General features: G+C 43.5%; 1 protein-coding gene across 5 annotated transcripts in view; it reads right to left on the reverse strand.

Moving 5' to 3' along the window:
• The window catches only part of ZFAT (zinc finger and AT-hook domain containing), a 220,908-nt gene that overhangs the window by 49,783 nt on the left and 144,084 nt on the right, over nucleotides 1-27,041 (reverse strand). For 4 of the 5 annotated variants that reach the window (XM_032254175.1, XM_032254165.1, XM_032254180.1 and 1 more), the window contains one exon: nucleotides 2,523-2,661. The exons of the other annotated variant lie outside the window; for it this stretch is intronic. In XM_032254175.1, coding sequence (XP_032110066.1) covers nucleotides 2,523-2,661 — 139 coding nt within the window. The remainder of the gene's footprint in view (nucleotides 1-2,522; nucleotides 2,662-27,041) is intronic. 5 annotated transcript variants of the gene reach the window in all.

The following is a 27,041-nucleotide window of genomic DNA, read 5'->3' on the forward strand; positions in this document are numbered from 1 at the left end:
CAGAGAATGTCATACAGAACCCACACAGAACAGCGGTATCTGATGTGGGAACTCTCAGCTCCTTTGAGGCTATTTTCTTGGCTTCCTCTGCAGCACTGTGCACAGAACCCCTCCCTGGAATCCCAGAATCCCTGTGGCAAGGCGGGCAAGAGGGTCTTTTAGCAATCAATAGCTTTGTACATGTCACAGTGTGACACTCTGCAACACAGCTGACACACAAGGAATCCCTGCACGTGGCTTAAGGAGACTATAAAATCATTTTGAGAAAAATACATGTTATTCATGTTTTTTATGATGTTATTTTAAGATATCTTCCTTTACATCAAAACATGAAATTATGAAGTCTCATGAAAATATTTCTGGGGGAGTGAGTAAAACAGATGGTCCTCCATATCCATGAGTTCAACCAACTACAGATTGAAAATATTCAGGAAAAATAAATAAAAATAACAATACAAAAATAAAAAATTATACAAATTGAAAACCAAAGTGCATTCACATGCTATTTACATTGTATTATTTATTATAAGTAATCTGGAGACGACTTAAAGTACACAGGAGGATGTGTGCAGGCGATATGCAAATACCATGCCATTTTATATAATGGACTTGAGCCACCTGTGGATTGCGGTATCTGCAGAGGGTCCTGGAACCAGCTCCTCATGGATGCCTAGGAACAACTGTGGATATATCTGCGTGTGTGTGTGTGTGTGTGTGTGTGTGTGTGTGTGTGTGTGTCCGTGCCTCTGAAAGAAGAACCAAAAGCACCCCTGCAAAGATAAAATATCCCCACTCCTGTCAGGGAATGCCAGCTGATTACAGAGAGTCTCAGAAAGTTAACTGGAAACTTAGGACATGAAACAGTTCAACCTCAGCACATTTTTTGCAAAGCAATGATGAAAGTTTGGAAGCACAGGGCAATGATAGAATCATCAGTCAGATCCTCACACCTGTCCCAGCAGACACAGTAAACATCTATTTCCTGGGAATCCAATCCAAGAGTGTGAAGGATGTGAAAAAGAATCCCTAACCTGCAACTCCAGTTATTTACTGGGGCTGTAAGCCAATCTATTCTCCCCTCTGTGATTCCTGGACATGGAGCACTGGGGTGGGTCATAAAAAATAATGCAATTGCTCCACAAGTCTTAGATATGTTCAGAAAAAAATATTCAAAAGCAAGGACTGAACAGGTACTGCACACACGTGTTTTTTCATTTAATCCTCTCCACCATCATGGAAGATGAATACTGTGAGCTCCATTCTACAGGGAAGGGCCTAAGAGGGAGAGCTTGGGTAACATGCCCAAGATGGCGCAGCTGAAAAAGAATGCAGATTGGAGCCAGGGCCCTCCCCGCTGCACATCCTGCTCCCTGGCTCCATAAAACTGCCATTAAGAAAGCGAAGGCACATCCTCACCATTACCCCAGATGGATGGCTTTAAAATTATCCTGAGTTTTCTGTGCTGCTCATCTATTTCCGTGCATCAGCCCTGTCACCGAAAGTGCTGAGGGATATAGTCAATTCATTTGTTTTACATTAAGATGCATTTCATGGCTATTACAGAGAGTGGAGCTTCACGCTGAATCAAAACTCCAAGCATCCCCAGCTGCAGCAGTCTACAATTCCACATCTCTGTTTACTGGGGGCAGATTTCTAAATCTGTCTTCAGCTTCAAATAGTCACAGGACTTAGGAAAGAGAAGCAGCTAACTGTGTGCTGCAATCAATTTTTAGCTGAATTATTGAAGTGCAGATATAAATACAACAGAACCTCTGTATGGTAACAGCACATGAAGCCCTCTCAAGTGGAAATATGTGATTATTTACTGAAAAAACAAAAACCCAGAAAATTTTAATAATTTAAAATGAAAAGAGGTTTTCATCAATTCTCATTAGTTTAAATGTTCTAGAATGTCTTTTTTTCTTTTCAGGATGAATAAGTAAGAAGCGTCCTCAATAAATATTTTTAGATAATCCAAAAAATTCCACCCATAAATATGCTTATAATAGCATCAGGAAGAAAAACCTAAGAACTCCACAATGTTCAATAACAGAATTGTTAAAGTATTTCCATTCAACATTGAATTACAGAAAAGCCCTCAGAAATCATAATTAGGAAGACAATATATCAAAGAAAAACAAACTGCTCCTGTGAATGTGAAGTAAAGAAAGACAATGGTGAACTTTCGTCTACACGAACTTTATGCATGGACAAAGAATGGAAGGCAATACTGATAAGTGAGCACTGCTGGGGGCAGTAGAATTTGTGGGTGAATTTTCACTTCTGTCATTTTAGAGTTCCATTAAGGTTGATATAATACTAACCAGGTAAGAAGTAACGGAAGTAACACTGACAAACAATGATAGGGGCAATGATGACAACAATTGTGACGATGAAGAATGAACGTCACCGGCAGGGTTACACATCAGAACCGAACTGCAGGATGCCAGCTGCTCTTCCCAACGGGGGACGTGGCCTAGAAGGAAGCGGGCAGCGCCCCCGCTGGCTGGCCCCTCGCCTACCTTGCTGGATGAGCACCTCCGCTGCCAGCTCCCCGGTGCCCACGTTGGCGTACTCCTCGTTGGGGTGCTTCCTGTTGTAGTGCCTCTTCAGAGAGCCAGATATGTTGCAGGAGTAATGGCAATGGGCACAGCGGAAAGGCTGTGGGGACAATGAGCAGGGGTTAGGGAAGGTGAGCCCCAGATGTCTGTCTCCACGGCTGCTCCCACCTGGTGAGCATCTGACACCCAGAAAGCCTGAGATGAGCAGGTCCCGTCACCTGTGATATGTTCTCAGGAAAACCACTGGGGCAGGAATGCTGAGACCTGCCTTTGCGGTGATCAGCCAAGGGACTGGGACAAGGTGCCCCAGAGGAGAAGCTGTCTCTACTGAGGGAATTTGCTTTTGTTACTTCTTTTCTTTTTTCATCCACCTCAGAATTTAGTTTTTGTTCAAGAAGAAGACAAAAAAAGCAATATAGTAATCTATCATTTTTTTAAGTGAATGACATTAAAAGTGGCTCTCGTTCCAATTAGTTCCCTGATATGCTGTCAGGTGTCACATAACAACACTTCACTCAATGACAGGCTGCATATACAACAGCGGTCACAGCAATAGTTTCTGCCATACAGCCTGCAAGTGCAAGGAGGCTGTACCTTCTACATCTGTGTAAGCGCATTCTATGATGTTCTACAACTAAGAATTTGCTTGAGGACACATTTCTCAGAACGTATCCCTGCCATTCAGTAATACATCACTCTATTTGCTTCTTTAGCTAAAGGAATTCCTCCTCGGTATTTGTCTGTACGCACCAGCATACACAAGTGTCAACCATTAGGGAAATCCAGCAGGTAAAATCTACTTCTCATGCCCACCTGGTCAAGACAAGGCACTTTCGAGATGAGGCCACACATGAGTTATGCAGCCTTTCCTTTCCTCTTGCACAATGCTTTGGAGGCTGCATAGATAGAGGGGCCAGGGAGACAGGCACCTGCTAGGCCCCTGGGGAAGCTTCATGAGACCTGGCCTTTGGCTGGGTGACAGACGCACATCCCCATCACTGACAAATGCCATGCCACAGTCCCTGGTCAGGAGCTACCAGTATGTTCCTCTAATCCACGTGCTGTATGATTCTGACGATGCTCCAGGGACATTCGGGACCTGTTTGATGACCCAGCAGCCTCCTAGCCCAGGAGGAGAAGAGCACGGAGCAGCCACAATAGGAGCAGCACTATGCAGGGTTTATGGGACACAGATGGAGAAAGTCCAGCCACACCTCTGGCCCTGACCAACGATGGAACCTCAGGCAACTCATGAAACTTCTCTTAGCACAAACCTTTCATCAGGAAAATGAGGATCATACCCATGTCATAAAGTTGTTGTGAGAATTAAATGGTATCATATAAACTGATACCTAAAATGCCATACAAAGCATTTCTTATTGATTTTATCAGCAATTCTATCACAATTCTTACTGAGCATCTGGAAGCTTAGGTACCACTGCATCTATTAAGACCTCAAACACTATCTTTACTTCTCAATTGTCCAATTCATAAATTCTTTTCACCACTATCACCCAGAAGAGCTAAACCAGTGACAGCAATGTCTGAATATGAAGTGCACCAACAGTAGAGAAAATGTCCTCTCAATGCTGAAGCTTTGATCAGCTCCTCTTTCAAGTCTTCTTCCCTTCAAGTATAAAACTGCAATAAAGTCTTACCATAGAGCAGGTGGCAGAGAGGGAGAGAAAGTGGGGGACAGAGGGGGAGGAGAGGGAGAGAGCGGAGACAAGGAGAGGGAAGAGAGAGAGAGAAGGGGGAAGGAGAGGGGAAGAGAGAGAGGGAGAGGGAAAAAGAGAGAGAGAGAGAAAGAGAGAAAGAAAAAGAGAGAGAAAGAAAGGAAGGAAGGAAGAAAATGAAAAGGAAAATCTTCCACCTCACCCCCTCCTAAGTCACACTCCTTTCTCGCAGGCCCCTTGCCCACCACCTGCTCCAAGAGCAGTTCCCCCTGCTGCCTTCATGCTGTCATCTCCCTTTCTCAGGCCTCTGCCATCTCCCAGAAAACAAGTCCTGGGGGTGCCCCCTGCTCAGACCTCATGCTCCCCCCATCCCATCTCCTTAGGCTGGCTGCCGTATCCCACTGTGACGTTGTGACATTGTCATGCCACTGTCACCAGGTTCTGCCAGAGCTCAACTTTCTAGATGTATTTATCTGCAACTCAGGCTTAATGTGAAATGCTGGATCTCTCTATGGTGCTGGCCTTCACTGGATTTGTTCTGCTCTGGTTCCAGTGATCATTTTTGCATTGTTGATTGGTGGATCTATATGTTTTGTGGGGTCCTGTCTCCTGAACCGCAGATTCTCTCCTGAACCGTAGATGGGAATTGTCAACTGCCTTCCAGGTATCTCCGCAGGGATGTTCTACAGGCACCTGACACTTCAGACACATCTTTCTGCAATATCAGTTAGTCATCAAAGATGGAAACCCAACAGCCAGCTTTGGTTCTTTCTTCTTTCTTACTATTCAACTTACCACTGAGTCTTGTCCAGTCTTCCTAAGGAGGCTTTCCAGAGTCTGCCCCTGTCCTTCTCTCTCTAGCACAAAGAAGGGGACCTTCCCAGCCTATAAAGGGAATACTGCCATTCCCCAGAACGGCCACTCTTGGAAAGACACAGGGCAGTGAATGTGGCCGGTCTAAAACATTCCCCGGGGACTTTGCCCTACACCAAGGCCACACTCTGCTTACCGGATGCTTGTGCCGCACCATACCTGTGACATTTCTACAGTCAGTCCCTCAGGAAAGGAATCCATGGAGTTCAGCCCACAGTGTTTACTAAGACAAAATTCGTCAGACTTCCTCATCTATCTACTGTGCAGAGAACAAAGGGTCTAAAATTCCAATATATGATCACCGCAAAGTTAAAATAAAAGCTAAACCATTTTCAACTGCTTTCATCTCTAAATAAGCAAATAGCATGAAGATATTATTTTTGGAACGCTAGCATTTACAGAGAAATCAAAAAGAAAACGTGAAAATGCTACATTGCCAGCATCGGGCAGTCAGTGGGCATAAAAGGCAGGAAGAAAATGGGCAATGAAAATAAGAAACAGTCCTGCAAACCTAGCTTCAGACTCGAGAGCCCATTTCACCCTTCTTGCAGCAAAGCAGATAAACAGCTTCCTGTGAGTTCTGCTCCTTTTCTTCCCCATGCCCATCCATTAGCAGAAGTGCTAATGAGAAGAAAAATTGCCAAAATGTGAGCATATTGGCAAAAAAAACGTACATGTGAGCCCAAATGAGAAATCAGTCTCTGAGCTGGCAATTTCTACCAAAACTGTCAATTCTTAAAGTTGAAAGAAACACTTGACTTGGAGAAACCTTCCTTCCATGGAAGACTTTCCTGTGTAGCCTCTCCAGCAGTCTGCTGTCTACTTAGCCTCCGCTTTGATGCAGGGCTTCAAAACATGCCCCAGTAGCCTTTTCACTGCAGAACAGTGCAGGGGAAGTTAGGAGGATAAACCTCCAGTCTCCTTCCTTCATTGGTCTTGCTTCTATCCTTCATATCCATTAGAACCTCTACATAAAGTCAATTACCACCCATTCTCCACTGGGGACCTTCTCTCCCAAAGTAGGGGAACTGAGCCCCATCTAGGCCCTTTTTGCAGAACAAGTCCTGAACTGTGAGGCACTGCCACAGGCCAGCAGAGAATTCCCCTGGGACTGATGCAGGGGAGGAGACAGACGGAAGGAGGGAATGGCATCGCTGAGTCACTGCCAGGCATAAAACCTGCGATACTGCAAGTCTAAAGATTTCATTTATGAAGCATATACTTACTGACCTCTGACTGTCCTCTGACCCCAGGGATACATGGTAAATGAGCCAGATTCATGATTCCCTAAATATACACAGGCTTCGGGACTTAAATATCAACTCCAAAGATTAAACGCTATCTGGGCAAACTAAATCATAAAACTTGGTTTCTAAGTCAGAAACTCGCAAACAGCAAATGACACCAGATCTCAAAAGGGAGGTTATTTACTCAGACCTTTCAGGACAGAATCTGGCTGAGAGCTGGGAGGAAGATATAAACTGGCTCCACGGCTCATTTAGAATGCAACATGAAAGTTCTTAGTGTGGTCCAAAAAGTAAGACAGGGAGCCCATTAGCATAGCTATTACTCAATGCTGCACAGAAGTTCTTAACCAAAGTAATGAGAGCTAACGTGATAATTATTACTGATTTGTCTAATTTTTACTGATAGCTACTATATGCCAGATAGTACTAAATGTTTTGCATGCATTCATTCCTCTAAGTTTCACATCAGACTCCTATGTTATGTGTAATTATTATCCTCATTTTTACAGATAAGGAAACAGAAACAGAATGGTTTGACACATGCCCAAAGTTTCATAGTCTCCTAGCCTGTCTACCTGCTTTGCATCTGATTTTGGGCCAGGCCCAGCCAACAATAAAGGATGATTTGGTTTTCCACTGGCCATTTTCTTTCCCTAGCATGTATCTCCCTAAAAGCGCAACTGAGAGGGGCTCGGGTTGGTATTCTCGGGTCTCCTGGATGGACATAAGGTGCCCCAGATCTAAGTATCAACCTCAAGAACAAGGAACCCCATGGTGGACTAGGAGAGATGTGGGCAGTTACTGGCTGTAACTATGAGGCAGGGACTTGGCAGGAGAGAAGACGAGTGTCTATACCAGCCAGGCCAACACGGTGTGCTGTGTGCTGGGTCGGGAGGGTGATGGGCGGCCATGGGAGCCCCCAGTAGGTGTCAGGCCAGACAACGTCCAACTTCCCATTTGGAAATATCACTCTGGATATTTGGAAGTTAAATGGAAAATGGACCTGAAAGGAACAAGACTGGAGGCAAGAAACCAATTATCCAGTTAATTGCAGTGATATGGACGAGAGATATTAAAGGCCTAAAATGAGGCAAGGGAATAAAAATATGGGAAAGGAAGAGAACATTTAAGAGAGATGGAGAAGGTGAAACCAGCCAGACCTGATGGCTGGGATAATGTGTGAGAGGGAGGAGATGGAGCCTCTAGGGTGACTCCCAAGTTTCCAGCATGGATGGCAGAGGGCCAGGAAGGCCACCAGCAAAAAGGAAGTCATATGGATAATGGGAGGAAGAGGGTGCATTCCTAGAACTCTGAACATTCCACAGGGTGGGTCTGGAACTTAGAGGACTGCTCTGGGCTTCAAGTGCAGATCGGAGCACAGGCAACTAGCGATGTCCTAAGACTGAGCGCGGCCAGGGAAAGAGTATATAAAGTGAGAAGAGAGGCAGGATTGGAACAGCACCCTGGAACCCACAAGCAGGCAGGCAAAAGGAGGTGGACTTAGAAGACGGATGGGAGGGGACAGCAGGCGGGAGGATCATGGGAGTCTGGAGTCACGGGATTTGAGGATTAAGGTCCTCCAGGGAGGAGAGGATAACAGAGCTGAGTGCTCTAAGAAATCCAACCCCAGTGTCCACTGGACCTGGCAATCGGAGGGTGGCACAGGTAACGTACCAAGAGGAGGTTCAGCAGCATGAGAAAAACAAAACCCAGGCTTCAGCAAGTCAAGGAGAAAAGACGAGGAGCACAGGGGACTTCAGGTCATGTTCCTTTTTCCAAAAGGTGGCATCAAAAGATCTTTCTCAATAGGTACCTTGGGCCGAGCATGGTGGCTCATACCTATAATCCCAGCACTTTGGGAGGTTGAGGCGGGAAGATCACTTGAGGTCAGGAGTTTCAGATCAGCAAAACAAGTTTGCCAAAATGGCAAACCCCCTTCTCTACTAAAATATAAAAATTAGCCGGGCATGGTGGTGCATGCCTACAGTCCCAGCTATTTGTGGGGCTGAGGCATGAGAATTGCTTGAACCTGGGAGGCAGAGGTCACAGTGAACCAAGATTGTGCCACTGCACCCCAACCTAAGTGACAAAGTGAGACTCTGTCTTAAAAAAAAAAAAAAAAAAGAACAGATTAAAAAAAGGTACACTGAAGATTTACAATTTGAGTTGAAAGAAAAAGAGACTGAATTTGTTAAAGCTGAAACTCTTTAAGTCTTTATTTTTATATCAAGAAAGCAGGTAAGATGGCATCAGCACGCTACAGTCTGGGTGACAGAGTGAGACCCTGTCTCTTAAAAAACAAACAAGCAAGCAAGCAAACAAACAAACAAACAAAAACAGGAAAAATGCACTTTTTCATAATTTAAGAATTTGCTGTTTTGGTTCTTTAAACAGAAAGAAAGAGAATAGAAGAGGACAGGAAGTCATGTCTCACACATGAAAGTGGGTTCTGAAAAGCCTGATTAGAAGACATCTAAAAACATCTAACTATGTTAAAGTGATCACATTTCCCATCGGCCTTAAGGAAGGGACCTAGAGGAACGTTTTAAAGCAGATGAGAATCTGGTGATGAGGTAATGTTCAAGGTCGTGACACTGGAACTGACTGCAATGCACAGGATGGCTTCTTGGTAAAAGGAGGAATTACTCTATTGGCTCCTATTCATAGCAAGCAAGAAGGCTTCATCAGGTAAGATTTCTGCAGTCTAATTTGTGCAAGTGAGTATGGTATTAAGGTGATACCTACATCAAAAGGCCCAGAGATCAGATGTGAATCCACCCCTTTGTTGATGGGCCTACCTTGGAGAGGGTGAAGAAGAATAATGGCAAAACAGAAAGCACCAGGTGACACTAGTGTGTGAAACCCGGGGCCACACATCACCATTTCAACCTCAGTTTAACAACCTGGCTGACGTAGTAAAGACAGACATTCAGAAGGAGACTGACTACCTGTCTGGTATCAGAAAATGTGGGTTCAAATGCAGAAAAAGGCCATGTAATGGTTAAAACCTACATGAAGTAGACTGGTTGATACAAGACTATTTATACAGTGCTGACAGATAGAAGTGGTGTTATTAAAATGAGGACACCTTTACAGCACGGAAGGACCTTCTCAATGACACGAATGCGTTCTACGTCAAGCAAGGTAGAAGAATGGAGTGCGGCAGCATAAAGAAACCAGGAGTGGAAGAGGGTCAGGTATTAGACCCACCACTAATAGCGGAGTCATCCTGGCCAAGTCATTAAATCTGCACGGCTTTTGAGTCCGTATCTGTGAAGTGGGTGAGCAAACCTTCCCTGCCTACCTGATGGTGTTTAGATGGGGGACCAAAAACACAGGGCAGTGTACGACTGTGCTTTGAGAATCGTAAAACACAACAGGCCTCACGACTGTGGTCTTTAATCAGTTTCTTAGCATATTAGTACAGGCAACTAGCAGATGTCCTAAGACTGATCGCAGTCATAGACAGTGTACAGAGTGAGAAGAGAAGCAGGATTGGAACAGCACCCTGGGATGCAGGGGCAGGGAGATGGACTCAGAAGGACAAAAGAGGACAGACAGACAGCAGGTGGGAGGATCAGGGGAGTCTGGAGTCTGGAGTTCTTCTCCTCCTCCCTCTCACACATCATCTCAGCCCTCAAGACTGGCTGGTTTTATCCTCTCTATCTCTCTGAAATGTTCTCTTTTAAAATGTTCCCATATTTTTATTCCCCTGTCTGATGTGGTCATCTGAGGCTCCAAAAAACCTCCTGGTGGGTGTCCCCACAATTTCCCCCATGACAAGACATTCCCTTCCCTCCTAGAGAAGCTCTTCTCTTCATATAGCCTTGGACCCTGTGTAGGAGCCTGCCTGCCAACACCCTGGAGACACAAGAGTCCCTCCACTACCTTCAAAGGCTCTGACAAGTCCTGCCCACACCACCAGGACCCTATTAAATTGTACCCATTTATACATCAACTGCCCTGGCTCACTCCTGTAAATACAAGTAAAAAGACTTTCGTAATGTTGCATATTAAGCCATTTAGAAACACCAACCGTCACTCTCATATGCAGTTATTCCTCAATGACCATCTAGCAGACTGGGAAAGCCAGAAAAAGTGAAAAAAATATAACCAAAAAAATGGATTTCAAGTGTCATGAAATTTTTATGAACTATATTTAACCATCAATTAAGTTAAACAGGGCCTCTAGGTATTTGTTTAACTTGATTTTATATTTCTCCTCTAGTTTGGGGTCATTTTTTAGGCTCATGAAAATGTGCTCAGGGTTCTGTGGACCAAGTGGCTCTGCCCAGTTGCACCAGGGGAGAGAGGGGCTGGCTGTCACAGGCCCAGCAGGACTCCGGGCCCCGAGTTCCAAGTGCTGGCCAGGACAGCAGGCTCTGTCAGGACTTCTTCACATTACCTTAAGGGAAATCTTGGACTTCAGATTTGGATATAGCCATGCTATAGTCTGAATATTTTTCTCCTCCAGAACTCACGTTGAAATTTAATATCATTGAGTATTGAAGGGTATTGAAGGCTTGGGCCTTTAAGACGTAACTGAATGCATTTACCCATTCTAGGACTGACGAATTAATGGGTTGTCATGGGAGAGGAATTGATGGCTTATATTAAGAAGAGGAAGGGGACCTGCACTAGCACAGGAGCATGCTCAGTTCCCTCGCCATGAGATACCCTGCACTGCCTTGGGACTCTGCAGAGCCCCCACCAGCAAGAAGGCCCTCAACCAGATGCAGCCCCTTGACCCTGGACTTCACAGCCTCTAGAACTGTGAGAAATAAATTCCTTGTCTTTATAATTTACCCAGTTTCAAGTATTATGTTATAAGCAACAGCAAATGGACTAATACAAGCCAATCATCAATTAATCTTCATTTACCACAAGACACACACACACACACACACACACACACACAGAGAGAGAGAGAGAGAGAGAGAGAGAGAGATGAGGAAAGGAGGAAAGGAAGGAAGAAAGAAAAGGGAGACAGAGGGTAGGGAAGAGAATGGAGAAATTCATGCCAGTGTCTGCATTTGAGGAATGACAATCACAGAATCAATCAACCATGATCCACTGAAAAAGAAGAAAAATATGCGACATACGTAATCACCTCACATAAAAATTAAATGCCAAATCATGCTGCTGGTTCTTTCCAAAAAGATCTCTTATCTGTATTCATAAATAAAGTATCTGCTGAGTATCTACTACATGCCAAGCCATATGTTAGGAACTGGAGGTGGCTGGTATCACACTCACGGGCATTCCACTGAATCCTCTTCCCTTGTTCACCACCTTTGAGGTCCTGGGTGTTTACATCTTACCTCTTCCCTCCCAGACTCCAGGACCTTGAAGGCCAGGCCAGCTGGTAAGTTTCTTCCCTAGCAGGCCTGCCTAATCCGGACCTGCCCACTTCTCTGATTACATCCCTCTCCATGGTCACCCTTGTTCACTGAACCATACTGGCTCCTTTCTCATTTGCATTCTCAGTCATTCTCACTGTCCCTCTATCCAGGACACCCCTTCAGCAGATTTCCCTGAGGCATCTGTGTCCTGGACCAAAGTCAAGTCTCCTAGCTGCCCTTCTTGCCCTAGTCTTGATCCTGCCATTCTCTCGACAACAAGTGTCTTTCTTTTCTTTCCAACTTTTATTTTAGCTTCAAGGGGTACATGTGCAGACAGGTTACATGGGTAAAGTGCACGTCACAGGAGTTTGGTGTACAGATAATTTTGTTACCAGTTAATTAGCATAATACCTAACAGGTAATTTTTCAATCCTCACCCTCCTCCCACCATCCTCAAATAGGCCCCACTGTGTACTGTTCCCTTATTTGTGTCCATGTGTACTCAGTAAGTACCCATTTACAAGTGAGAATACGTGGTATTGGTTTTGTGTTCTTGCACTAATTCACTTAGGATAATGGCCTCCAGCTCGATCCATGTTGCTGCACAGGACATAATCTCACACAACCAGTGTCTTTATCAGCCCCCTGCTCAGAGCCTTCAAGGTCTGCCAGAGCCTGTGGAGAGCCCCAGATGACATGTCCATACCTCTTTGTAATGGTGAACAAGGTACAGGCAGGTACTGTACAGAAGTGAGGGCGGGGGGCAGGGGAAGGAGGGCATGTACCAAGCCCCAAATAACCTGCCCACACCTCTCTGTGACAGTCAGCTGGGCACATGCAGGTACTGCACAGAAGAAGAGATGGGGTCACATATGAATCCCCAGATGACCTGCCCACACCTCTCTGTGATAGCCAGGTACATGCAGGAGATGTGCAGGAGCTCGCTCCATACCATCTCACTCCTGCAGCTGCCACTCATGTTTCCAAGCCAGGCCTTTTTCATTAAGAACTCTCCTCACCGGCTTTCTCTACTTCACTAACTTCAGGACAACTTCAGCACACAGGAGGATGTTCCTGCCCCTCAGTGGGTCTCTCGACTGTTATATGCAAGCATCCACTTCTGTCCTTCTAACATTGCTCTTTTCTACTGAGTTCCTTGGGCCAGGCTCTGTGTACCTTCCTCTCCACATCCTTAAGAAAGAATCTATTGATTCTAATACTAGATGACACCAAAGTGAAAACGGGCTATGGTTATCTAGCGAAACATGCCACTGACTGTGAAAATCAGCCAAACTTCTCTGAAAGAACAAGCTGATCACACTGGATTCAACAGTGACCCATTCTTTCCAAGCAATGCATCAAGACTTAGATCCCCAAAGCATAAATCATGGGATGACACTGTATAAATACCCACCCACCCAACTTAAAACAATGCTCTCCCTTATGCTTTGAAAGAAGACAATATTATTATGCTTCACAGATTTGAGTCAAATTTGATGAGTTCAACATTTTCTTTATCCCCAAGTTACTAAAAATGTCTACCCATTGTCTTGTAGTACCAAGAGTGGAAATGTTCATCAGCAAGGCTCCTATCCATTCTTCACGAGCCTCAGCTCACTCTTTACTTCTGCCACTTTCACCCTGAAATTTTCCATAACTCTCCCAGGAAGATGTAAGTTCTTCTTCTCATCTGTCCCCCAACACTTGGTAAAGCTGTGGCACTAACCCTGCTATGGTGTAACTGCCACCTCCATGTCCCCCCACCACAGGCTGCAAATCCTTTGAGAGTAGAGTCCACATCAGAACCCACTCATCTGTGCTCCCCAGGCAGCCAGTGCAGTGCCCAGTGCAGGCAGACACTCAAATACAGTATGCAGCTAAAAGAAAAAGGGAAGATTGCCTGCCTCTTTCTGTTAATGATTCATGTGCGGTTAGTCCAGCAGACCCTCCTATGACAACAATAAAAGAAAAAAACTAAAAATCTGGTTAAAAGGTTGTTTTTTTTTTTTTTTTTTTTTAAAAAAAAAACAACATTAAGAGCTTTAAGAGACATAATAAGAAAGTGAAGAAAAGCCATTGAAAGAGAAACTGTATTCCTAACATATAACCAAAAATGACCCACACTTAAAAGAGAGAAAGAATTCCGGAAGACAAATAAGAAAACAACAAAATCACCTATTAGAAAAATGAAAAAACAATCAAACAGATACTTTCCTAGGAAGAAAAGGTGGGGGAAGGAGGGAAGGAGGGAAAAAGAAAGTAAAGAAATCCTAACAGCCAACAAACGTATGAAAAGAGGCTCAATCTCATTAACAATCATGAAGATAAAAGTAAAACCACACAGAAAGGTCACTGCACAGCCACCAGACTGGCAACACGGAATGTTCACACCAAGATAGGGACCAAGAGAGGTTCCTGCATGCTGCTGCTGCTGCAGACTGGTGCAACCACTTTGGAAAACAGTTGAGCGCCACCTAGCAAAGCTGAAGCCGTGCATACCCAATGGCCTGCAAGTCCTCCGTGGGTGTATGTACCTGGAGAAACTGGTGGACAAGCATACCAGGATACACATGTCAACAGTCCACAGCAGCTGAGCTCATAAAAGCAACAAAACAGAAAGAACCCAATTATCCACTGCAACTGAATGAATAATTACATCATGCTAGGTTCACAGGATGGAGTCATATTTTACACAACAGCATATGTACTACAAAGAAACGAGTGAACTAGGGCTACACGTGAGAACACTGGTCAGTCTGATCAACGGAACTCTGAGTAAGGAAGCAAACTTCAAAACAAATATACAAGGCCAGGTGCAGTGGCTCATAGCTGTAATCCCAACACTTTGGGAGGCTGAGGTGGGAGAAATGGTTAAGCCAAGGAGTTTGAGACCAGCCTGGGCAACATAGTGAGACTCTGTCTCTACAAAAAAAATTTTTTTTATTTAGCTAGACATGGTGGCACATGTCCTTTCTGTAGTTCCAGCTAGTAGGGAGGGCAAGGTGAGAGGATCCCTGGAGCCCAGGAGTTCAAGACCAGCCTGGACAACATAGCAAGACTCTGTCTCTACAAAAAACTTTAAAAAAATTTAGCTAGGCATGGTTTAGAGAACATATATATTGGCAAAACTGTAATGAAATAAAAAAGCATTAGGTTGATGCAAAAGTAATTATGTTTTTCACCATTAAAAGTAATGCCGTCTGTGTACGCATCTCTAAACAAAGTGCTTTAACATGTGTTTTACTGGCAAAAACCACAATTGCTTTTGCAGCAACCTAATAGTTCTCACTAAAGTCAGGACAGTGGTCATTTTGAGACAGAGAAAAGGGTGGGTTCAGGAAGACCCCACAGGAGAGTGTCTGGCAATTGTCTATTCCTGGGCAGCAGCTATGCAAGTGCTCACTTATAATTACTCATCACAACACATATTCATGTCATATGTACTATTCTGGACATACATTCTATTTCACAATAAGAAAAGTCAAAGAAAGAATGAAACAGTAAAAAGATATGGATGCCCAAATGGGTAAATATGCAACAGAGGCCCCCGTCACAAGGTTTTTAGGAGGATTATGGAGAACTTACATTAAATGCCTAGAATGATACACAGCACCCAGCTGGTAGTTATTACTAACATTAATAACACTAACAACAACAACACTTATCCCACCACATGCAAAGTGATTTTTAGGTTTATTTTCTTTCATCTGTGTGATGAAAACTGCATTGATACTATAACATATTCCAAAAAGGAGGCTATAGAAAGATTTTCTCTCTAAAGACCCAGTGACAGGCCTGGAGGAAATATTAACTATAACTCTGCCATTGCCAAGCTTAAATCAAGTTACCCAGGTGAAGAGATGGTCTTGATCACGCAAGTGCTTCCCTGGGGGTTTTGGTAGTAGGACACTTATAAGATTTACGACAGCACTTCTGCAGCTTAGGAGATGAGACAGGAAGATGAAGGCTTTTTCATTAATGCCTGGGGTGGCCATCAATCCCCTAAAATGCAAGCTAGCACCAAGTCACCCTGAGAAGAGGGAGGGCGGGATCCCAAATTCTTGAGAACTCTGAATTCAGAGCTGGTCTCCCTCACAGATTTAATTCAGTTACTTCTGAGACTTATAAGGCAATTTCATCTAATCAGAGCCCGTAAAGGATGGAGTGAGAGCTTCTTCAATCTTACCTCTCTTTTATTTCTGGCGGAAAAAACAACCAGAACAGATGCTTCTGAGAAATATTCCCGACCGTATGTGGTGGAGAGGTCTGTAGCCTGGGACACTACTCACAATCCCTAATTGGGAGCGGTTTCTGGAGTCAGACAGACCTCGATCTAGCTCTATTGCCTAACAGCTTTGCAACTTTAAGAAGGTTTGCTCCTTTCACTGCAAGGACTGGTGATAATGTAAACAGAACAGCCTGCATGGAGATGCTCATCAAATTATTGTCATTGACAGTTTACACAAAGAATAGCAGAAACTGCGTCAGTTAAAGGAACAGGGCCAACGGTATTCCTTTAACTTGCATTTGGAGTTTGAAAACTTCCTGTTTACATTTACATTTGCAGCAATAGAAGGAGACGAGATCAAGGAGGGAACCCCACATTCACAACAGATAGTGACACCTATCACTGAGTTTCTACTGCCTCCGTCACCTAGAGCAGAGATGGAGATGTTAATATTGCCATCTTGCAGACAAGGCCCCAGGAAGTTAAGTGGCTTGCTGACGCTCATGCAGTCAGTCACCAGCCAAACCAGCGTTCTAGCTACGGTCTGCGGGATCCTCATATTCATGCCCCATTCTCCTTGGCCACTGGAGCACTGATCACCAAGGCTCACCACAAACAAGATTCACTTCAGCAATAACCTCTCCTGCTAATGGATCAGATGGATGATTTCTGCAACCTTCGCTTTCCTACTATATTTTCAGTTTTGCAGAAGACTTTGCATTTCAAATCACAGCATCAACAAGATGGTGCCGTGTTCACAGTAACAATTCCAGCTCCCAAAGTTCTAGTACCACAACCTTCTCACCATTTCTTCCCCTTCCCTCTCTACTCCTGCCTCGGGACCTGGTTCTGTGCAGACCCCCATCTGACTGCCCACAGAACCACCAAACACTGCAGGTCAGAGTTAACACTGTGGCAGTAGTGAAGATTATGACTACATGTCCACAGATTTCCAAAGAACACACCAGAAACAGATTCCACGCGTTCCCTCTTACAGGAATCTCCACTGAGGCTTCTTGAACATAACACAACAGTGAAGCTAGGTCTGCTGTGCTCGATATAAGAAAGGAATACACTTACAGATAGTAAACCTGCTCTTTGCTAAGAGGAGGGCACCCGGGTGGGCTGCACTGAACCTCAGCTGTGATCCTTCAGCATCCTCCAAGGCCTGACTCACTGCGCCTGATGAGTGTGAAGAATCCCATGAGACTTGGGACCATGCTTGGTTATCCCAGGGCTGAGCACCTCCTTTCTAAAGCACTTACACACTTTTTATCTTGTATTAACCTCATGAGGCCTCTGGCTACTGTGGGAGGAGGGAAGAACTGAGAGCTTAAGACCACATAATGAACTGAGAACGGGGTGAAGGACCAGGCACGGCCCAGTAACGGAGGATCTGCTGAACGCTGTGCCCTTGTGGCTCCAAGCCCTTGAAGGAGCTCAGAGTCCCACTTCACCTGGAAGTTGGCCATGACAAATCTATCACACTAAATTTCTACAGAATCTATTCACTTACTCATTTGTTCATTCAGCAAATATTTATTAACTGCTGCATAGGTGCTGAGAGTAAGACAAAAATGAAACAAAGGTCTTCACAGAACTTACATTCTAGCATACTGAACACCTAAGTATTTAAATAAAGCATTTAAGCCGAGACCTGAAGGAGGTGAGAAGCCGTGTGTGGCCACCTGGGAGAAGAGCAGAGTGAGAAGTGGGAAGAGCAGGTGCAACCAAGTGTGGAGGTGGAATGGGACGTGCCACGTCTTCAGAAAGTGTGGAGGGTGAAGCGGTGCGGGAGCCAGGGGCCAGGCAGGGCAGGTGCTTGTGGCCACCTGTAGGATTTCGGCTTTAACTCTGAGTGTGACCAGAGCCACTGAAGTGACAGATATACACGGAGTTCATTATACTATTTTCTCTACTTCTGGGTTCTCTGATAACCAGTATTTCCCAAAGTCTGTTTCACAAAATGTAAGTGCTGGCAGGCACTCTGGGAAAAATGGGAGAGGGACTTCTCCAGCCAAGTGAGATGGAAAATCACTGCATACTGTGTCCCCACCACCTCACACCTACCGATGTCCCAGGGAACCAGGGATCGAGGGAACACACTGGGAAAACACTGCCTTGTAGCCTTCTCCAGGGAGGCTCTAACTTGTGTCCCCTGGTAGGTTAACCTTCCTGAGGACAGAAACCATGTCTTCTGCTACTGCTGGGTTCCACCACAGCCGGTGAGAACTGGGCACTAGAGACTCAGAATGGAACATGTGAGAACAAAAACTTAATTGTCTGACTGCCAGATTCACCTTGATACTCCATGTTAAATGTGCCCATGAGAAACTTCTTTTCCACTCAGAAATTTCATCACATAGAATCTCTAAACCCCAAGGCCCATTATCTACCCAGGGTTACTCAGTAAAGCCTGTGACTCTTCCAGAATGTTCTGGGTGATGACACAGGCTGACAGACTGAAATGTTTCATAGAAACACGAGTTCACCCTCAGAGGCTGCTCAGTGCCTGACAGTCACTGCAGGCTCCCCAGCCCACAGCAAGAAGAATCCTGGTCACCAGGCCAATGGCCAAACATCTGCACCCCTAGACTGGGAAGTGGGCAACTCAAAAACAATGTATATTCATAAAAAAAAGGACCAAGACTGTAAATTACAAGATGTATGGTGGCGATCATAAGGAAAATCCCTAAAGAACATTTACACCTAGAATGCTCACCTTCTTCTCCAGCCTGAGCTCAGTGAGAATGTGAACCATGTGTGCATAGGACAGTGTGGGACAAACACACCCAGACCCCATGACCCACAGACAGTCACGGGAGACAGACAAGGTGAAAGAAACACAGAGGCAGAAGCCAAGAGACATCAAGAGACACACGCCCGAAAGGAAGAGGCCCTTGGACCAAGGAGTGAGGGGGAAGCAGATTTTCACGGGATCATGTTAGCACATAAAGAGAAACCTCTACTAAAGATTTCAAAGTAATGTTGATGTTTACAGGATACCAGTGTGAATGACAACATCATTCACTTCTCCCTGTCTCAGTGGCCAAGTCTAATTCAGGCAGATTTGGGAGGTCACACTCTGGTCTATAATCTAAGTCTTCCTGAAAGCTGAGAGGCTCAAGGCCAAGTCCACCAGGCACCATCCAGGCTGGGAGAGAAAAATCTTTTGATTTTTTTTGCCTTATCTCTTCAGGATTCATAAACCTGAGAGCATGAGGCTGGGACTTAATGTTCCATCCAGGGTTGGTCACGATGGAAGATAAAAAAAAAAAAAAACAGCCCAGGGTAAAGATCCCGAGAGAAAAAGCCAGGTCTTCATATCACTTAAAAAGCACAAAGCTATCTTGGTTTTAAAATAAGGTCAGAGACAAATTAAACAATTTAAGAGAATAAATGTTTTAAAACCGTGGCATACCACAAGTTCAAAAATGGCTTGTGTTGAGGCAATTATCTCATCACAAAAAATAACAGTAAATCAATCCACACTAATTGCTTTTTGTGCAAGGCCTTAGAAGACTCTTTAGCGTTCTCCGATTATTGATTTTTTTGTAATCGCTTGTGTCAAAAATGCAATATTTCCAGAGAATATACTGCATACTCTTAGACAGGATTTTAATTTAACATAAAACAATCCAATTTCTTTTTTTTTTTTCCAGAGGTGCTTTAAACATCTAAAATACAATGACGCTGAATATGGCACTAAGAGGTTTTTAGTGGAGACTTTGCATTTCAAACCAACTTAATAAATGGCCCCTCTGACCACCACCACATGGCCCTGCCATGTATCCCCCCAGCCCCACCCACCACATTCAAAATGTTTAAGTACACCATTTCTGATTCTCCATTTTCTTGCAAATTCAGAACACAAAAGCAGAACAAATACTACCAACAGAAACTCCAGGCTCTACTTCTTTCCCTCTGCCTCTTGGTTCAGTAATTTCCACTGAACCTGGAAAATGTTCTTGCTGCTAACTTTACATTCCATCAGCATTTTGTGTGAAGATTTTGCTGAAGTCTTGATAGCTAAACATGTAACTGTATGCTTAAATAAGCAAAGCAGCAAGGGGAAAAAGGACAAAGGGGTAAATAAGTTCCTTGGCTTCACTTGAAAATGAGAAAGCACGGGCTAGCGGAAAGAGAGCAGCTTTCACTACAGACATGGATCAAAATCCAAACTCTAGCTCATAGAAATTGTGTTACTCCCAAGCCCATTCTAAACCAGACTCTGGGCCTCAGTGTCCTCATCCGTAAAATGGGGATGTTAATACCTACCTGTTAGAGTTTTTCAGGGCAAAATAAGGTAATACACAGGAAACACCTGTGTAGTGCCAACCACATGGCAATTACAAGGAAACCAGCCCAGGCTGTCTTGCTGATTGTAATGCTAGATATTTACACATTCAACCTTGTGTTGGGAGTTTCTCGGGAAAGATGAAACCATCTTCTGGGTAACAGGAGGAGTTGCAGTATAAATTAAACCACAATACCATAAGCGATGGCAGATGACTCAGCATTCTGAGGATACTGAGACTCTCAGGCTATTACTCTGAACTATTTATAAATGTGTGGCTTCCAAACAATCTGCTTACTTGAAATCATTTTATTGCTTTCACTCCCTTGCTGACAAAGTTTAGATTGGAAACTGGGAGCAAATCACACAGCCACATCCTCGGCTGACCTCATCCAAACATCACCTTAGTTTAACTGAGCGCCCAAGCCCCTTATGCATTCTAGGTGCTTAGATGCCTCGTGTCTTTTGTGCATGAAACTATTTCCCCTTCACACTGACACATTATAAAGGCTTTCTGGACCTATTTCATCATCAGGAATACAAAAAGAGGTTACGGTAATTCCCTTTGACTTGTGGGTATCAGTCAATCAGAGAACTTTCTGATTGCTACAGGTTTTTTAAGCTAGAGGTTTTACACAACAGGATAATATATTAACCCAATTAAATCATGATTTTTAAAAACGGATGAAGTTGGGATAATTAGTTTGCTGGTTTTCTGGGTTCCCACAGCTCCTTGTACCTAACCTTTTGTAGCATTTAACACATTTGCGGTTACTTCTGATGTATGGTTGGCTCTCCCCAGACTTACCTCTCGCTAGACTCTCCTAAGCCTAGCAGACCAGAGGCCTGGCTTCATCCCAAAATTCCCTGCCCCTGTCATGGTGCCTGACACAGAAGTGCCCAGTATCCAGAAAAAAATGTGTTGAAGACATAAGTAAACATTTCATATGCTTTGCATCAAAAAACCAAATGAACATTTAGGACTCAATTTATACTTATGTCTTCTCTTAAAATTCTGAATGTCAAATCGTGGAATCACGTATTCTATACGGCATTCTCAGAAGAAGTTTCTCAATGATAATGAAATCAGTGATTGAGTTCTCCCTTGCCTCTCACTAGTTTTAGGAAAATACTTTCATGCAAATGTTAGGCTGACAACAGGCGATAGATTTCTCAGGCTTCATGGTGCACATTTTTGAAGATTCAATTGCATTTAGATAAACATCAAACATAAACTTTAAATAGTGTCTTTTCAAGATGATGGCGTGGATGGTTTCCCTTGTGAAAGAACATGCTCATCTATACCAAAAGGCTTATGGCTGCGGGAGAGAAGGTCAGTCTCACCTTCTGGAGGCCAGGGTCAGAGGAGTAATCAGAGCTATTTGTCAAACAGCAGAGAGGATCACTCTGTTTCAGAAGCAAAAGTATCTAAAGTAAGAAGGAAAGGTCAGCATGAAATCACACTGAAGAGTCTCCAAACTGTACAGATCTCAAAAACTGTGGATTTCAGCCCTGAATTCCTTTTCTGTGGACTGGTATATTCACACACCAAATTTTCACGTCCTTTCCACAAATCAAGAAGCTCTTGGTGCACTTGGAGCTTCACGGAGGAATCAGCCAAACAGCAAACTTCCTCCAGTGCTGGGGCCTTGTGGCATGTCTTGTGCAACGCAAAAAATAGGTGAGAAGTAGTGACGAGGAAAGAATGGCTGGGCAGAGGCAGGGCAAGGCCCTTCTGCAGGAGAATCACACTTTTTGAAAGCATAGGCAGCAGTTCCAGCAGTGAAGAGCAGGGCCACTGAGGAGAAAGACATTCGCTGTTAGAAAGAGGCCACTTATTAAGAACTCTGTGTGGGAGACATACCTGGTAAAAGCTTCTCTGGGTTCAGTGACATATTTATGTGGTCAGGAACATCCTGAAAGAATGTGCCACATTAGTGCAATTAGGCGACTATGATTCTGTGAACAAACAGAACGTGCCACAGGCACCAAGAATCTTAAACAAAGGCATGAAAGAAAGGAAGACTGTAAAGTCAGGACAGTCCTGTGATGAAGAAAAGGAAGAAACCAGGACGGAGTCTCTACAGAACTAACACTTGAGAACAACGTGACAAGCTCTCTTTACTTAATTCCTGGCTAATCACTATGTGTCTAGCGACAAGAAGAGGTACTCCTTTTGTCCCTATGCTACAGGTAAGCTGCAGAGGAGGAAAAGGTTGCTTGCCCAAGGCCATATAGGTAATAATGGGGGAGGCAGGATTCTATGAAAGTCTGACCATAGAGCCACAATCTCTCCAGATCCTCCTTAAAAAAAGGAGGGTCTTGTGCTGTAGGATACAGGCCTTTCATCAAGCCTACACACTGTTGTTTCTCCCATGGGCACAGTTCCAGGGGTCCATGAATCTCCAAGTCCTTCCTGAACTACCCACGGGTAATGCTGCATTGATAACACCCTTGCACGACAGCTGGCAAAGCACGCTCTCCTCGTGACTCTGCCCCCACCTAGATTAGTCACATCCGCCACAGTCTGCTATCTCAGTCACCCTCCTTGCTCCTTACTCCCAGCTTCAAGTTCTGTGTATGTCGGAGCAGGGGCATAGGCACCCACTTCGTGCAGGCACTAACAGGAACTTTCAGAATCACAGGGGTGGAGTATTCCTGCTTCCAGCTAGGATGCGGAAAACCACGAGAGACCACTGTTCTCACACTGACAACTTGACAGATCTGTCAGATTGCTGAGGATATAAAGAAACCTAAGTGAACTAATTCTAGGAAAATACAAGAGGTGGATAGGTCACACGCTAGAGATAAAGGTATCCACCCGTTCCTTTTCTCCTGGCTTTATCTCCAGCATAGTGACCTGTCAACCTCTTCCCTGTAAAATGGAGAACTTCACCAAGTACAAGAAGGTTGGGGGCTGAAGATGGGGCCAGAGATGAAAGGGGAAAGGAAACCCACCACTACCCTTACAAAGTGCAAAAGGCCTTCATTAACCGCATAACAGACTCTCCAAAGAGTTCCCTGGGCAAGGCAAGGTGAGAGGGAGATGCCCAATAAACAGAAAGCCCAGTGTGGAGCTGGAGAGAAAGAGAAACTCCCCAGCATCATGAAATGCTGGCAGCTGACCTGTAAAGCTGGTAGAGAGCTCGTATGATTGAGAAGACCAGTGTTGGGCTGTAAAACACAAAGTGATTTCTGGAATCTTGCCGGTGTTCAGACGCTCAGCCTTGCTGAAAGCGAAGTCCTGCCTGTTCTCAGACTATCTGAAGACAGTGAAAACCAACTCTAGAGCTGTTCCAAGCCCCGGCCCAGACCCAGATGGACCACAAATTAGATTTATTCATTCTTGAGTTGGGGGTTGCCAAGACCACCCTCAGGTTCAATGACTCACTGAGAAGGCTTGCAGGACTCAGCATATAGTCATACTCACGGCTATAATTTATTATAGTAAAAGAATACAAAGCAAAATCAGCAAAGGGAAGAGGCACATGACATAGAGTAGGGGAAACCAGGTGCGAGCTTCCAAGGGTCTTCTCCAAGTGGAGCCACACAGCACATAGTTAACCCCCAGTGAGGAACTGTGACAATACTTATGAAATGCTATCAACCAGAGACGCTCATTAGAGACTCAGTGACCAGAGATGGCTGATCATGTAAGTACCCTCTGCCTAGCATATGCCAAAATTCCAGATTCCCAGAAAAATGGCAGGTATTCAGCATAAATCACATTGTTTGTATAAATACTTAAAAAAGTATAAGCCTCTCTTAACAGTAAGGTGCTAGGAACTCTCTTGAAGTCCACATTCTCAGATGCCGGCCCAAGCTTGTAAACAGGTCTTTCAAAGCAGAGCAGCCAAGCCTGCTAAAGTAACTCTTTTCTGCACAATCCCCCACACTAATAACAGATGCTTTCCCAAGACCAGCTATTGTTTATCTCAGTCTACTGTTTTTTTCACATATAATGCCTGGCATTAACACATTAGGAGACATGCAAAAAGGCAAGAAAAGATGACCTCAAATCAAGAACAGAAACATCTCTGCAGCCCTCCTGGGAAAAAAAGAAAAAGAAAAAAAAAAGTCAATAGAAACTGACGTGCAGGTGTTCCAATGTTGAAATTATTAAACAAAAACATTGAAGTAACTAGAACAAATATGTTAAAGGCTCTAGGAAAAAAGAAGAAAAACATTTGTGAACAGATGCTAAAATATAGTAGCAAAACAAAAACTTTTTTTAAATGCTGTCACCTGAGGTCAGGAGTTTGACCAGCCTGGCCAACATGGTGAAACCCCGTCTCTATTAAAAATACAAATATTAGCTGGGCATGGTGGCAGGCACCTGTAATCCCAGCTGCTTAGGAGGCTGAGACAGGGGAATCACTTGAACCTAGGAGGCAGAGGTTGCAGTGAGCTGAGGTTGCACCACTGCACTCCAGCCTAGACAACAAAGAGTGAAAATAAGTCTCAAAAAAAAAAAAAAAAAAAAAAAAAAAAAGAGGCCACATGGAAGGCTGAAGCAGGAGGATCACTTGAGCCCAGGAGCTCAAGCAAGATACTATCTCTAAAAAAGAAGAAAGAGAAGAGAAAAGAGGAGGGGGGGAGGGGAGGGGAGAGGAGAAGAGTAGAGAAGCAAATGAAGATCCTTGAATTTTTTTTTAAAACATCACATTTGGTGGTCTTAATAGCAGATCTGACATATCATAAGAAAGAATAAGTGAACTTGAAGAAAGACAAATAGAAATCATACAAACTATACAAACTGAAACACAAAGTGAAAGAGGAATTAAAGGGAGAGAGAGAGATCACCTGAATGTGAGTGCTATTAGTACCTCACATATTTGTATTAATATATATGTGTTAATATATTGGTATTATAGTCCTAGAGGGAAAGGAGAGAACAAATGAAGCAGAAGAATATTTAAAGAGATAATGGTTGAGAATACTCCAAAACAGATGCAGGATATCAACCCACAGATCCAAAAGCTCCATAAACCCCAAGTAAGGTAAATATAAAGGAAACCACACCTAAACTTGCTGAGGTTAATATGACAAAAAACAAAGAGAGAGGAAAATCTTAAAGCCAGCCAGACGAAAAAGACTCATTACACATAGAGAAGCAATGACAAGGGTTAGAAACAAGAAAGGATGAAAAGGAATGGAACCTTTTTAGAGTGATGTCTCCCTAGGAATTTGTGGCTATGAAAATAACTTTCAAAAATGAAGACCATATACAGACATTTTCAAACAGACAAAAACTGAGAGAATTCAATTCTAGCATACACAAGAAATGCCAAAAGAAGGTCTCCAAGCTAAAGAAAAATGTATCAAATAAGAGCCCAGATCTTCGGAGAGAAAATGAAAAATACCAGAAAGGTGAATTTTGCAGGTAAATTTATATTTACCCTTTTTTAAAATTTTTAATGTTTTAATTAAATGCTTTATTTTAAATCTTTTTAAAATTTTAGTTTCCTATGAATTTTTTAAAGTATTTTACAAATATTTACTGATTAAAGCAAAAAATAAAACACTATATTGAGGAGTTTATGACATGAACATGTATGACAACACAAGCACAAAGTGTAGGAGGAGAGTAAATGAATTATAGTGTTTCATGGTTCTTACATTGTTCATAACATAATGTAACATTTGAAACTAGAATATGTTGTAATAAAGATAAGGTAATGTCTGCAGCAACCACTAAAAGAAGAACACAAAAAGGTATAGTTAAAAGGTCAGCAAATCCCAACTGAGCGATATTCTATAAAATGATTGACCAGTACCCCTCAAAACTTCCAAGGTCATCAAAAACAGGGAAAATACGAGAAACTGTCAAATCCAAACAGATCCTAAAAATGACATGACAACTAATGTAATGTGGTATCCTAATGGGATCCTGAAAAAGGCAAAGGGCGTTAGGTACAAACTAAGAAAATCTGAATGTAATACGGATTTCAGCTAATAATAATGTTATAACATTAGTTATAACAAATGTTCCATACTGGTAACAGACGGTAACAATGGTAACAATAGGGGAAACTGGGTGTGGAGTTTATAGAAACTCTCTGTATTATTGTCACATTTTTTTTCTATAAATCTACAACAGTTCTAAAATGAAAAGTCAATACAGGAGATAAAATGAAATACTAAAAAATACTTGATTCATTCAAAAGAAGATAGGAAAGAAGAAAAGAGAAGCAAAGAACTTACATAACACAGAAAATAGATACAAAGATGGTACTGTTAAATTCAAAGATGTGGATAATTACAATATATGTAAATGGACTATGCACTCCAATTAAAGGGCAGTGATTGTCACCCGGTTACACACAGGTACATAATTCACATATACACATACAGGCACACACACAGACACAAACAAGAACTAGCTATATGCTGTTTACAGGAGAGCATTTTAAGTAAAAATATTTGAATAGGGCCTTTCTTTGCAGAATTCAAAACCTTTCTTTGCAGAATTCAAAACCCAGTGCAATGTCTAGCAGATTATGGCCTGTGGGGCCCCTGCATCAGAACCACACAGGAAAGTGTTTGAGTCACGGATGCTAGGTTGGGCCCCAGGCTTACTGAAAGCATCTTCTAGGTTTAGAAAACTATTATGTGCACATTTATCAAGATCCCAAGGTAATTCTGATGTTGACTAAAGTTACAGAAAAGCCAATCTTGTAGGAAGGGGTGGCAAGAGGCCAGAGCTTCTCCCTGTAAGAAGAAAGCCTCCTAACTCTCTTCATGAGAGGACAAACCTGAGGTCCTCCCCAGCATCTCCTCCCCAGGAATGGTCTGGCAGGGTTGATAGGCCAAGCCT

Source organism: Sapajus apella, unplaced genomic scaffold (assembly GCF_009761245.1).
Source record: "Sapajus apella isolate SASKATOON/1434 unplaced genomic scaffold, GSC_monkey_1.0 scaffold3, whole genome shotgun sequence".
NCBI lineage: Eukaryota > Metazoa > Chordata > Mammalia > Primates > Cebidae > Sapajus > Sapajus apella.